Genomic DNA, 13,094 nt, shown 5'->3' with positions numbered 1-13,094 from the left:
AAAGTGTCAATTCTTCAGCACTCAAGCTTCTTTTTGGTCCAACTCTAACATCTGTACATGACTACTGGAAAAGGCATCGTTTCCGCTCTCTAGATTTGTCATAGCTTTCCTTCCAAGGAGCAAGTGTCTTTAAATTTCATGGCTGCAGTCACCATCCTCAGTGATTTTGGAGCCCAAAAAAATAAAATCTGTCACTGCTTCCACTTTTCCCCTTTCTATTCGCCATGAAGGAAGAGACTAGATGCTATGATCTTAGTTTTTTGAATGTTCACTTTTAAGCCAGCCTTTTCACTCTCCTCTTTCACCTTCATCAAGAGGCTCTTTAGTTCCTCTTTACTTTCTGTCATTAGAGTGGTGATAAGCAAAGATATGAGTTGTTTTACATCCCTCTTGGCTAGTCATGCTTCTGGCTTATAAGTAGGATTTGGGGAATTTCCCTTTTGTTGGAGTGTTAAGAAGAAGAGATCATATTTTTTGCTCAATGATAAAATTTACAAATAGTGACGAAGCTTAAACAGTAGTATCATTAGAGGAAAGTGTATCTATCATATCACGAATATTATAATGATGACATTGTTTTGTGCTTTCTGAAAATTCAAGCTTGAAGTTAAGAGCACTTCAGTAAATAATATCCAACGTCCAACTCAGAAGACTGATTTCTCAGATTTCTTCTAGTGGGTCTCTGTTTGGTAACTTGAGGATCAAGCAGTCTAAGACTTTTGTAAGCTAGGTTCATAGATATTTCTTTGTTAATATATAGTGAAAGTCACTCAGTTGTGTCTGACTCTTGTGACCTCATGAACTGGGGCCTGCCAGGCTCCTCTGTCCATGAGTTACTGGAGACATTTGGGAGGTCCCAATTACTGAACTTTCACACAGTTTAAATTGTAAGCCATTGCTAGACTTACTTCCGTCTATCTCAGCTTGCAACTTGTCTGTTTTGTGTCTGACTTAACCTCTTTTAGTGCCTTGCTGAAAGGGGTAACCAACATAGTTATCCAAGAGCAACAAGCTATTATATGTAGAATATGACTCTCAGGTTATTACAGACCACAGTTTTAGCAGATGCTATCCTGTATCATGCCAGGAGTCACCAGCTTTCCAGGCAGCTATATCTATTTTCTCATTTTCCATCATTTAACTTAGCATAAATGCATATATTTTTATGTAGCTTCTCACATCTGTTAACCAATTTCTTTAGTAGAGAGGGGATAGGCTAAGCTTCCACAGAAGGGAAACTTTAAAATACAGTGGGTCACAGGGAGCTCACCTTGGTGCTGTGATGACCCAGAGGTGTGGAATGGGTGGATGGGTGCAAGGCAGGTTCAAGAGGGAGGAGATATGCGTACTTACAGCTGATTCACGTTGTTGTATAGCAGAAACTACCGCAACATTGTAAAGCAAGTATCCTCCGATTAAAACTTTTAAAAAATTCAGTGGGCTGGTCAAACAAGTTGGAAGCTTATTTCTTTCTCCTATAGGAATATACTTGATCCACTCATATCCTGTTTAAGAAAACTAACTCAGATGACCAAATCCAGCTATATACTTGGGTTTGGAAACTTGGACATGTTCTAGTTGAGCATCCATGTCCCCAAGTAAAACTTGGAAGATTCGATTAGGAAAAGAGAGAAGGGAAGAAAGAACACAGAGACAGTGAGTTGTCCCTGCTGTACAAGGTCCAGTATTCTATCTGTCCATGTTTTCCTCTAGGATAGCCATCCTGTTTCCAGGGTTCTTGAGCTTGGAGGGAAACTTTCATAAGTACATATTGCTGTAGCTTTAACATTACTTCAAATAATTACAATATACACATGATTTGGTAAGTGTCAATAATTTTATTGGAACAATCAGTCCTTTAATAGAGCTTACTAAAGTATAATTCCAAACAATTTCAAGTTTCTTCTGTGCACCTTAACTAGACAATGCTGAACAAAATAGATGATTATGGATAATTAATGAAGGTTGGCAGAATACTATCAGGCTCGGGAAAGTCAACTCATGGCAATAGTATTTCATTTAATAAACTAATTTTCTGTTTGATAGATAGGGGGCCTTTTTCACTCCACATATAGGTGTATATAGTGTATATCTACTTACAGAATCATTGAAAAACTATGTGTAAATGACTTTTTAAAAATATATTTTATTTCCTATAGTATCAACTTAATTGGTGGGTTTAATTACCAAATGCGTTTCTTTATAAATGATATTACCTCATTATTGACCAGAGATGCGTTCATGCATCTTTTGTTTCCTGAACATTATTGACCAGAGATGTTTCAGTTTCACTTACATAACAAATTGCTTGCCACCGGCATTAATTTCTGTGAAAATCCCCCAGTCAATAACATGTCACCAGTCCTTGGATGCATTGTCGTTAGTGGGAAACTTTGCTTGTATCTCAAATGCAGGAAGAACATTCTTCGTTTCTTAGATGCCGAACGAGACGTCTCCGTGGTCAAGAGCAGCTTTAAGCCTGGTGACGTCATACACTACGTGCTGGACAGGCGTCGGACACTAAACATTTCTCAGGACCTGCACAGCCTCCTGCCTGAAGTTTCACCAATGAAAAACCGCAGGTTTAAGACTTGCGCTGTTGTTGGAAACTCGGGCATTCTGCTGGACAGTGAGTGTGGAAAAGAGATCGACAGTCACAATTTTGTAATAAGGTGAGTTTTCTTCTGTTGCTAAAATGTGTAATTTCTTCAAAGACCGTTTACTTAGGACTAGAACGCTGGCAGAAGTATGTAAATCTAATATTAATAAAGAATTACTGAAAGCTAAACCTAGCATTCATCGACAGTATCTTTATCTGTGTAGTATCCAAATTTACTTACCCTGAAATGTCAAATTAAAATTATTGTATCACTGACAGAAAAGGTGATCTTGTAGCAATAATTCACACCAGCTTGGGTTTTTTTTTTTTTTTTTTTGCCAAATGATAATTATATTACATATAATACATAGAAAAACTATTTGCTAATAGATGTAATTACTTGTTATAATTTAATTTATTTAATTGTTTATTTTTATTACTGAATAGTTCTTCTGTGTATAATTTATAATATAATTATTCTTTTCTATTAGTGAATGAATTAATTCACTTAATTGCATTTATAAGCCATTTATATTCAATAAATTATTTTACTTATTCACAAAATTATGAACATTACTCTGCAATGATATAACAGATGTAACTTAATTTTACTGTTTTAATAATGATTATTTAGCATATTCTAGGCATATACTGTAGCAAATTTATATTTGATACCTTGGGCCAAATTGATTTCATCACTTTTTATATGTAGTATTTGTGAATGTTAGTATATTTTGATTTTTTAGTTTTCTCATGGAATTAAACATAGCTATTTGTTTTTCATTGATGTTCAACAGATATTTGATGAATCATGTGTTTGGTTAGCTTTTGATTAACTGAAAGAAAGACAACCACAGACTTAGGATTATAATAATGACATAGATATTAATTTGCATTTTTTAATTCTGTTATCATTTTTGAGTAGAGTTGTTGGTTTTTTATTTCTTCATAAATACTTGCTAAATAAATGAAACATGTATATTGAAATATGAAATACGGCAATATAAAGATAGATAGGAAAGTATGCTGATTTGCCGTGTTGACAAATAGCTTGAAGTCTTGAAGCTATGCAGGAATCCTGCTTGTGGTAGTATAGATCTTGAAAAAAAATTTTTTTTGAACTATGGTATTAAAAATAAATATAATAAATATTAATATAAAGTAGGCCACAGGTTTTTTATAAAGAAATAATAGCCATGAAAAATCATAAGAGAACACTCAGGGAATACAATTCATAACAATGAATATTGCTACGAACATTTTGTATAACTATCTTACTTTGCTCAGTCACATGAAGTGTTAGTGATTGATTTGACATCAGTTGACCCTTTAAAACCCTGAGCTTTTAAATCAATTGAACTGAGAGCGCAAAACCCTGTGAAAATGTAGGTATACAAACAAAATTGTGTCCAAAGAGGAGACAAATTGTTTGATGAGGGAATGATGGTGGAAATGGAAGCAATGAGCTTAAGACATTGAAGTCTGTATGAAGTATGGTTGGGAAGAAACAGTAAGGCTTCTAGAATTTCTGAAGAGATTAAAATCAGAGCTCAGATAAAATGAGGAAGAAAAGATTTTAGAGTATAGTAGAAATTTCAGAAAGTAGATAATTTGTAAAGATGATTAATACTGGAGGGATACAGGATTCGAATGTGTCCTGCATCCTTATTAATAAGGACTGACTCTTTATTCCTACATCTCTTTAAACTTCAGCATTGAGACCTACATAATGCACTGGGTTCAACCTCACCTCTAACTCTGAAATTAAGATTGTAATGTCAGCTAACACCTCAACCAGAGCACATAATTGTCTCTTCTTTTTTGTGGTGAGAATAATTAAGATCTTGTATTTTAGCCACTTTGAAGTGGGTAGTGCGGTGTGGTGACTATAGTCACTGGGCTGAATTAGATCTCTTGAACGTACATGTTTGTTGCAGGTCACTCACTAACGTTTGAGGGTTCCCCAGGTGCCACTGATGGTAAAGAACCTGCCTGTCAATGCAGGAGACATAAGAGATGTGGGTTCAATTCCTGGGTCAGAAAGATCCCCTAAGGGAAGAAATGGCAGCGCACTCCATTCTTCTTGCCTGGAGAGTCCCTTGGACAGAGAAGCCTGGTGGGCTACAGTCCATGGGCTCGCAAAGAGTTGGACGTGACTGAGCGGCTTAAGACACCGATGTTTGAGCATTTGCAATTGTAGAGTGTCTTGGAGCTATGATTATTTTAAAAGCTTATTAACAAGAACACTATATAGTGGTCAATCCTTAGTGTCCCTAAGTGTGTTATGGTCTTACCAAGAAGTATAAAACACTGAGGATAAGCATTTCAATGAAGGCATAAAATTATTGCCATAATTACTTTTTTTTTTTTTTGCTCCTATTTTACTAGTTTCTGAAACTAGAAGCTGGAATGTTCTACATTAAAATATGTACTAGGAAAGTGTAGCCTACGGATGGGTTTCTGATTTTCCAAGAAAAATTGCGGCAAGAATACATTTAACATTAGAAACAGGTAATCCCTTCAGCGAAACCTGTTTTTTTGGTCATAATATCTAGTTTGGAAGCCCATTCCTCTGAGTCTCTTGGACACAAGAGACTTCAGTGACACATTGTTATACCAGACCTCCACCCTTCCTAAAACTCTAATCTTCCCCCTGGCATGTGGCTAGTCATCTGTGTGCATCTTCCTTCCCCAGGTGTATGTGACCTCGTTAGTGTACAAGTGTCTGTTCTGCTCTAGAACAGCAGAAGGGATTTTTGCTTTAAAACTCAATCGAAACACCATTCCTTGAAACATTAATAGTTTGCCATCCAGGTCAAACTGGTTAAAGTCACAAATTTTAGCAACAATTTTTAAAAATCTTCCAAATTTCCCATCTTCCCAGAGCTATATGGTGTGTACGTGCATTTGCTTAGGTATATAGTTTTAATTGGTTGTTTGCCTGTATCGCCTATTGCTCCCAGTTTGTTTGTTTCTCTTTTCTTCTTGTTAGATAATAAGTTTGTTATGGGAGAGACAACTTATGTCTGAGCTCTTACCAAGGACACTGTTAGTTCAGTGACCCCTCAAGGATCAGATTCACCCTGGTGTTATGTTCAATTTGACCTCTGACATGAAGCAAAGCATTCTTTTTAGATAAAATATTCATTCAACATTAGATTTCAAACTTTATCTGTATTTTTTTGAAGGTGCTTTAGAGAAATGCTGTCTTCTTTGTTTAATGATATACAGAATGCATTATTACATGCAAACAGGAATCTCTTGCTCCAAGCAGTTGTCCTGTTGAGAAGGAGAGCAAGGTGCATGGCATAACTGGCCTATGAAGTGTATCGGTATTTTGGGAGAATGTTATTTTTAATGTCCCACAATATTTTTAAATAAGCTGCTGAAAACTGCTCATGTTAAGTGCCTGCACGTGTAGTGATAGCTGTGCACAAGAATTGACACACACACACACACACACACATTGTCGTGCATTTCTTCTCTTAGAAGAGATACTCCCTCAGGGGCTATTTGTATTAGAAGTTAATCAATTAAATTAAATGCTGGGTTTGCAGGGATGTTACACAAAATGGGAGTTCGATCAATATCAGGATACTTAAAGGGGAAAAAATGAGGGTCAGAAAAATCGAAACCTTCCTCTAATTCTCTAATTACTAAATATTGAACTGGTTTGTAAAATCTAGGTTTTACGTGTATCTAAAAAACAGAAAAATGGGCATAAGAGAAATATTTTTATTTCTTAATAAAAATGCCTAAAATCATAATTCAAATATTAGCACTATGTCCACGTGTGCTACCCTTAAGACCCCTAATCTGTAATTCCTCAATCGGTGAGTACCGTGCTGCAAGAAGGAGGCCAGGACAGAGCACAGGTGGGCAGTCACTCACTCAAATTGAAAATACCTCGCTTTTCTGGACTTGAAATCCTGTCTGAAAGGGAAAGTTCATTAAGGATGATAAAGTTCTTGTGATGTTAAAGATCTTGAAATATAGCTCCAGAGAAGCAAAAATTCAATTTAATCTAGCACCAGTGTGTCAGATATAAACCTTCTCTCACCTCGTAAGCATTAGAAACATTGTCCCATTGATGTTAAATTCTCTATTTTATATCTGGATGGCCTGACATGCTAAATATTGGAAAGAAAGAGAGAGAAAATCAATGCTTCAAAGGAAGACTATTACCCAACATAGAGTCCAGGATTTCAAGCAGAATTCATTGTCTGTGATGCTGGATAAAGTTGTATACCTTTCTATACTTTAGTTTTCTAATTTAGAAACTGATATTATTGTATGAACTGTTTCTCTATTCCTGGAGTGTTACACCTAGAGTGATGAATTGTCACTACACAATGTCAGTGCTAAATTTACCCTATATACTCATCTAAAGGTATGCTGTAAAATTTCAAGAATTTAGAGTTTGGAAGACATGCATCATTTATGTATCAGATTAAGTAAAAGAAAACAGAAGTTCCCTTCATGCAGTCTGTTTAAAAGAATCTTTAAATCCTTTCCTGGGTCTTTTTTTTTCTTCTTTGCTTTGTGTTAGGTATAAAGTTATTTCAACAGTTCATATCTTAGACTAAAGAATATACCTCTTTAGTGGTCAAAGTTGGATTTTGCAAAATGATATTTAAACTGCTTTTCAATTGTCCTGCAGTTTTTGAATGTTTTCTCATTTTTTGGATGCTTTAGTCCAGTGTATATTTACAAAAAAAAAAGTACATTATAATATTTGTATTGTCTATACTCAAGAATTTCATAGACTTAACAAGAGTAGTTGTCTTCTCTTTTTTTTCTGCCACTTTATTCTTTTAACTGAAGGATAATGGCTTTACAGAATTGTGTGGTTTTCTGTCATACATCAGCAAGAATCAGCCATAGGTAGGCCCATATCCCCTCCCTCCCGAACCTTCCTCCCATCTCTCTCCCCATACCACCACCATGAGTGGTTTTTCTAATGAGAACCAGAAAAGTAAGGTATTTCCTAAAACTAACCCTGAAAGGTGCTGAAAGACCATCTTCCCTGGTCCTTCTCTACCCCCCATCGTGGTGTGGAAGTGATCGTGCATTCTTTCCATTTTCTGGGCGTGTGTGGATGGTAGGAAATGGCAAGCATCTGCCAGGGCAGGTTCTTCATAGAAGGACAGCGTCCAGCCTCATCTAAAGTAAACTGAGCCCGCAGTATGCTCTTTGATGCCATATGGGGGACACTGAAGTGAAGTCAAGTGAAAGTCGCTCAGTCGTGTCTGACTCTTTGCGACCCCACGGACTATACTGTCCATGGAATTCTCCAGGCCAGGATACTGGAGTGGGTAGTCTTCCAGGGGATCTTCCCAACCCAGGGATCGAACCCAGGTCTCCCGCATTGCAGGCGGATTCTTTACCGGCTGAGCCACAGGGAAGCCCGGAGGACACTGAGGGAGGAGTTAGTAACAGTTATAGTTCGCAGCTGACGCATTTTAACCATCAGCTGCCACTCCTGTCTCCACGCTGTGCTTACACAGAGATGCTAGAAGCAGTGAGTAAGACTTAAGTGATTCGGACATGGTTAGCTAAGAGCCGCAAAACACTTTGTGGTGGTGTTCTGGCTGCTTGGGATTTCAGTTCGTTCTGTTTATTGATTGCCCTCTTTCCACCTTTCATTTACCCATTCTGTCTTGTCCCCGTCTTCCTCTCGGATAGACAACTTCGCTCGTCTTTCCTTTGTTAATCATTATTCTCAACTCCTGCCATGTTTGACCAGTTCCTTTCTAATTTCCTTTTCATTAATGTTTTTGTTTCCTAAGAGCACAGGAACAGCAAGGAAAGATCACTTAAAATATCCCTTTAAATGTATACATATTTATATAAAGAAATCTTTGTCATTCAGATTGAGATTCTGAACTAGCAGCCTTGACATCACTTGGAAGCTTGCTGGGAATACAGAATGTCAAAACTTGCAAAAGACCTGCTAAGCCAGAATGTGCATTTGATCACCGTGCCTTGGTGCTTCTTCTGTACATTAAAGTTTGCTATGTACTAGAATTCTCAATATGGCTAAACAGCATGCTCTACAGAAGCTGGCACTACCCAGTAGTCTGATTTATGTAGCCTGTTATCTTCAAGAACTTAGCACCAAATCTGATACATTGAGGCATGTGCTCTTTATTGAATGAAAGAATTAAGGTAGGACTTGAGAAACTTTTGGTTTGTATTCACATTTTATTGTATTAAATTTATATACTACTGAATTTCAAAGTTAATATGTAAGAAGAGTCATATATAAGGTTATTTATGGTCATTTAAACCTTTACAATTAAAAAGAAAATATAGAAATATGAGTAGTATAATGAAATGTACTAGATGTTGGGAATCAGAAAAGCTGGGCTTCTGACAATTACTAGATTCATTATGTTGTACACCTGAAACTAATATAATATTGTATATCAACTATAATTTAATAAAAAATAAAATGGAAAAATAAAGCCAGAAAATTAATATTGCACAAAATATCTTAATTTCTAAACATTATTATTTCCAGTGTCCAGTGGTGAAGATAATAATAGACCTATAATTTCAAAGTGATTTTCCAAGTATCAGATGGGAAATATAATAAAGACATGTATAAACTGTAAATCTAAACTGATGATGAATGATGTTAAAGCATACCTTGCTTGAGTTAGATGTCATAGTTGAAAGTTAAATTTGTTACTGCATTTTCCAATAGCCATGACCATTGGCTGAAAGTGCAGGTTATCTCTGTCTTTCATAAACAAGAAGTCAGACCTTCCCCAAATTTGTCAGCTTTATCAACCATGTCTACAGTTGATACTGAATAACATATGAGATAATATGAAGACACAAGAACACTACTCAAGGGTGTCTGTAAAATTTGAGTGTATACAATTAGAAATAATTGTAGTGAAGAGATATATTTCTTCAGGAAACCAAATTATAAGGTAAAAATTTTTTACTTTATGATGATCTAGCTTCCTAAGAGAAGGGATGAGATGTTTCACAAAATGAAAAGATGGAAGAACTGACTTACATTGACTGATCCCAATGTATTTTTATAACTCAATCAGTGTTTCTTTCTCCATTGGTAGATAATTTATGGGAAACTTTAAATCATTCTCTTTGACCTTCTATAAATGCTAACTCTTTTATAGCAAAATAGAATCTTTTCTGAGATAAAAAATTATGCTTGCTTTTCCATGTGTTCACAAAAATGGCCTTATTTTTTTTTCCTTCCACTTTCACTGAGAATGTTTGTAATTAACTCAAGTATGTTTTAGCTGCAAACAACTAATTTCTGGTAGTGAATCTGATACAGGCATTAGAAAGATTTTTTTTTAATTCTTATTGATTAAGATAACCACATTATATTTTAGAAATAACAATGTTGATTATTCAGTATGTTATTCATATTTTTGATCTATGAAATTTTATAGTTTTCAAGAAACTACCATTGTTATTTCTATTGATTTAACCATAAAATTCATATTCTAGGTAGAAATCAGAATTTCTATTTAATTCTAATTAGTTATGGTTTTTAAAATTAACTTAAAACTAAATATGGAATTTTTGTGGATTGTGATGTGAGTTGGGCTTCACTGGTGGCGCAGTCGGTAAAGAATCCGTCTGCAATGCAGGAGACCTGGGTTTGATCCCTGAGTTGGAAAGATCCCCTGGAGGAGGGCATTGCAACCCATTCCAGTATTCTTGCCTGGAGAGTCCCCATGGACAGAGGAGCCTGGTGGGCTATAGTCCATGGGATCATGAAGAGTCAGATATGACTAAGTGATTAATAAGCACATGCGATGTGAGATAAGACTCTTTTTTCTTTATAATCATGTGACTGCTTGGATGAAAAGATTTAATCCAGAAGAAAAAAAAAATTAATGAAGTAACAATGAATTGACAAGCTATTTTTAAGTTTTAAAATGCTTATCTCATTTTCTAAAAATGCAGTATTAAATACAGTTTCTTGTCTATCAATCCAACAAGGATATTTAAAATTCTTAATATTCAGCACAAAGTTATGTTGATATTGGGACTCGTATGAAATGCTTTTAAAAATGAAAACTGATACAACTTTTCCAAAACTCAGGTTGACAATGTCCTCCAAGCCTTAAAAATAGTAGATTGCTTTATTTACCATTTCCAGTTCTAGGAATCTACCCAAATGTGGACACCTATTTAAGTATAAATGCATTTTATAACACAGAGCAAGAAAAGGATGAGTAAACCATAGTACATGTGGATGATACGTCATTCAGCACATGAAAAAGGAATCTCAGGCAGAGATGAGTAAGCACGAAGACAATTGCTTTCAGTGGTCTTAGGAGAAGGCGGTGTTTGGGACTCCTCTGCTCTTAGGTTCTTAATGAGACACGCTGTGGAAGGGGAAATGGCAAGGAATGCTGGCCTTAAATCATCAAGGATTGTTTCACATGAAGGTTTCACATGATATCCTATAGTCCAAAAGACGGCCTTGCAGTTTGTTGGTTTATTTATTTGTTCTTGTTGGGGTTTTGTTCTTCCTATTGTAAGCAGGAGAGGAATATAGAGGTAAAGAAGCATCAGCGTATTTGCAAATGAAAAGACCGTGATAATGAATAAATCAAAGATAAGAAAGAAAAAGAGCACTCAGTAAGATACTAGAGGAGGCAGATGTGATGAATTACAAATCACAGGACAGAGTAAGATGATAGACTTTGATGGTAAGAGTCATACTAACGTAAAATATGGTGGGGATCATCCTTCCCAGATGCCAGAGAAGCATTAGCAAATGGGCAGCTCACCATTTCATAGATTTTCAAAATATAGCTTCAGTTTTGGGGTTAAAGCATTTGCTACTTGCCTACCAGCGTTCCAAAAACTGAGATCATGGCATCTGGTCCCATCACTTCATGACAAATAGATGGAGGAAAAAGTAGAAGCAGTGATAGATTTTATTTCTTGGACTCCAAAATCACTGCAGATGGTTCCTGCAGCCATGAAATTAAAAGATGTTTGCCCCTTGGAAGAAAAGCTATGTCCAACCTGACAGCATATTAAAAAGCAAAGACATCACTTTGCCAACAAAGGTCCACATAGTCCAAGCTATAGTTTTCCCACTAGTCATGTACAGATGCGAGAGTTGAACCATAAAGAAGGGCTAAGTGCCAAAGAACTGTGGGGTGTGTGCTTTGAACTGTGGTGTTGGAGAAGACTGTTGGGAGTCCCTTGGACCGCAAGGAGATCGAAACAGTTAGTCCTAAAGGAAATCAACCCTGATTACTCATTTGAAGGACTGATGTTGAGCTGAAGCTCCAATACTTTGGCCGCCTGATGCAAAGAACCAACTCATTCGAAAAGACCCTTATGCTGGGAAAGATCGAAGGCAAAAGGAGAAGATGGCAACAGAGGATGAGAAAATACTGAAAATAGTCTAAATATGGAGATAATGAGAGGTAAAGTAAGAGAGTGATAGTGGGGATACATGGTAGAAGGCAGTTTAAGAAAACCAAAGAATATATGAATTGTATAATTTATGACTCAATGGACGTGAATTTGAGCGAACTCTGGGAGACAGTCAAGGACAGAAGCCTGGCCTGTGGCTTAGAGTCTGTTACATGGGGTTACATGGGGCCACAAAGAGTCCAATATGACTTAGAGAATGAATAACAACAAATAATTCATGGAAAGGGCAAGTAATAGTGAGCATGAATATGCCATGTTTTAAAACATAACATATTTTTGGATGGCAGAAAATGGATCTTGAATAATCCAAATTGGTTTCCACTGGTTCCTCTGAGAAAGTTAGGCTTAGGTTCAGTTCAGTTCTCTCGCTCAGTAGTGTCCGACTTTTTACCACCCCATGGACCACAGCACAGCAGGCTTCCCTGTTCATCACCGACTCCCGGAGCTTGTACAAACTCATGTCCATGGAGTCGGTGATGCCATGCAACCATCTCATCCTCTGTCGTCCCCTTCTCCTCCCGCCCTCAGTCTTTCCCAACATCAGGGTCTTTTCTAATGAGACTTAGGTTAACATACCACATTTTCTCATAGATCAGAGAGTCTAAATGACTTTCCTGAGTGTACACAGTAAGTTGAAGAAGGAAACAGTAGAACTTTTTCCTCTAATACTCAGAGTCTAATACTTTATTTTTAAATGAAGATTGGAAACGCTTGTCTTTTTGCATATTTGTTTATTTGCTGGCTGCACAAGCCTTAGTTGTGGCACGTGGGGTCTTCAGTCTTCGCTGCAGCGTGCAGGTCTTTAGATTACAGCATGCAGACCTTTGGTTGTGGCATGAGGGATTTAGTTTGCTGACCAAGGTTTGACCCCAGACCCCCCTGCACTGGGAGCGCAGTCTTAGCCACTGGACCCCCAGTAAGTCCCTGAAAATGTTTATCTTTTTAAATTAGAAATAGTAGTGTTGCACTAGAGTGTGAAGTTTTTGGTTGCATGTTTATTCTGAAATGTGGAGACCAGTGAGAAATTATCTTAATGAGGGTATATTTC

General features: G+C 36.7%; 1 protein-coding gene across 1 annotated transcript in view; it reads left to right on the top strand.

The window, feature by feature from the left end:
- ST8SIA4 (ST8 alpha-N-acetyl-neuraminide alpha-2,8-sialyltransferase 4) overlaps positions 1 to 13,094 on the top strand; it is a 101,753-nt gene that overhangs the window by 15,526 nt on the left and 73,133 nt on the right. Inside the window, 1 exon segment of the mRNA XM_052643983.1 lies at positions 2,415 to 2,672. Coding sequence (XP_052499943.1) covers positions 2,415 to 2,672 — 258 coding nt within the window.

Source organism: Budorcas taxicolor, chromosome 7, assembly GCF_023091745.1.
Source record: "Budorcas taxicolor isolate Tak-1 chromosome 7, Takin1.1, whole genome shotgun sequence".
Lineage (NCBI taxonomy): Eukaryota > Metazoa > Chordata > Mammalia > Artiodactyla > Bovidae > Budorcas > Budorcas taxicolor.
The sequence above is the reverse complement of the archived record's forward strand: the minus strand, read 5'-3'. Positions and strand labels throughout refer to the sequence as shown.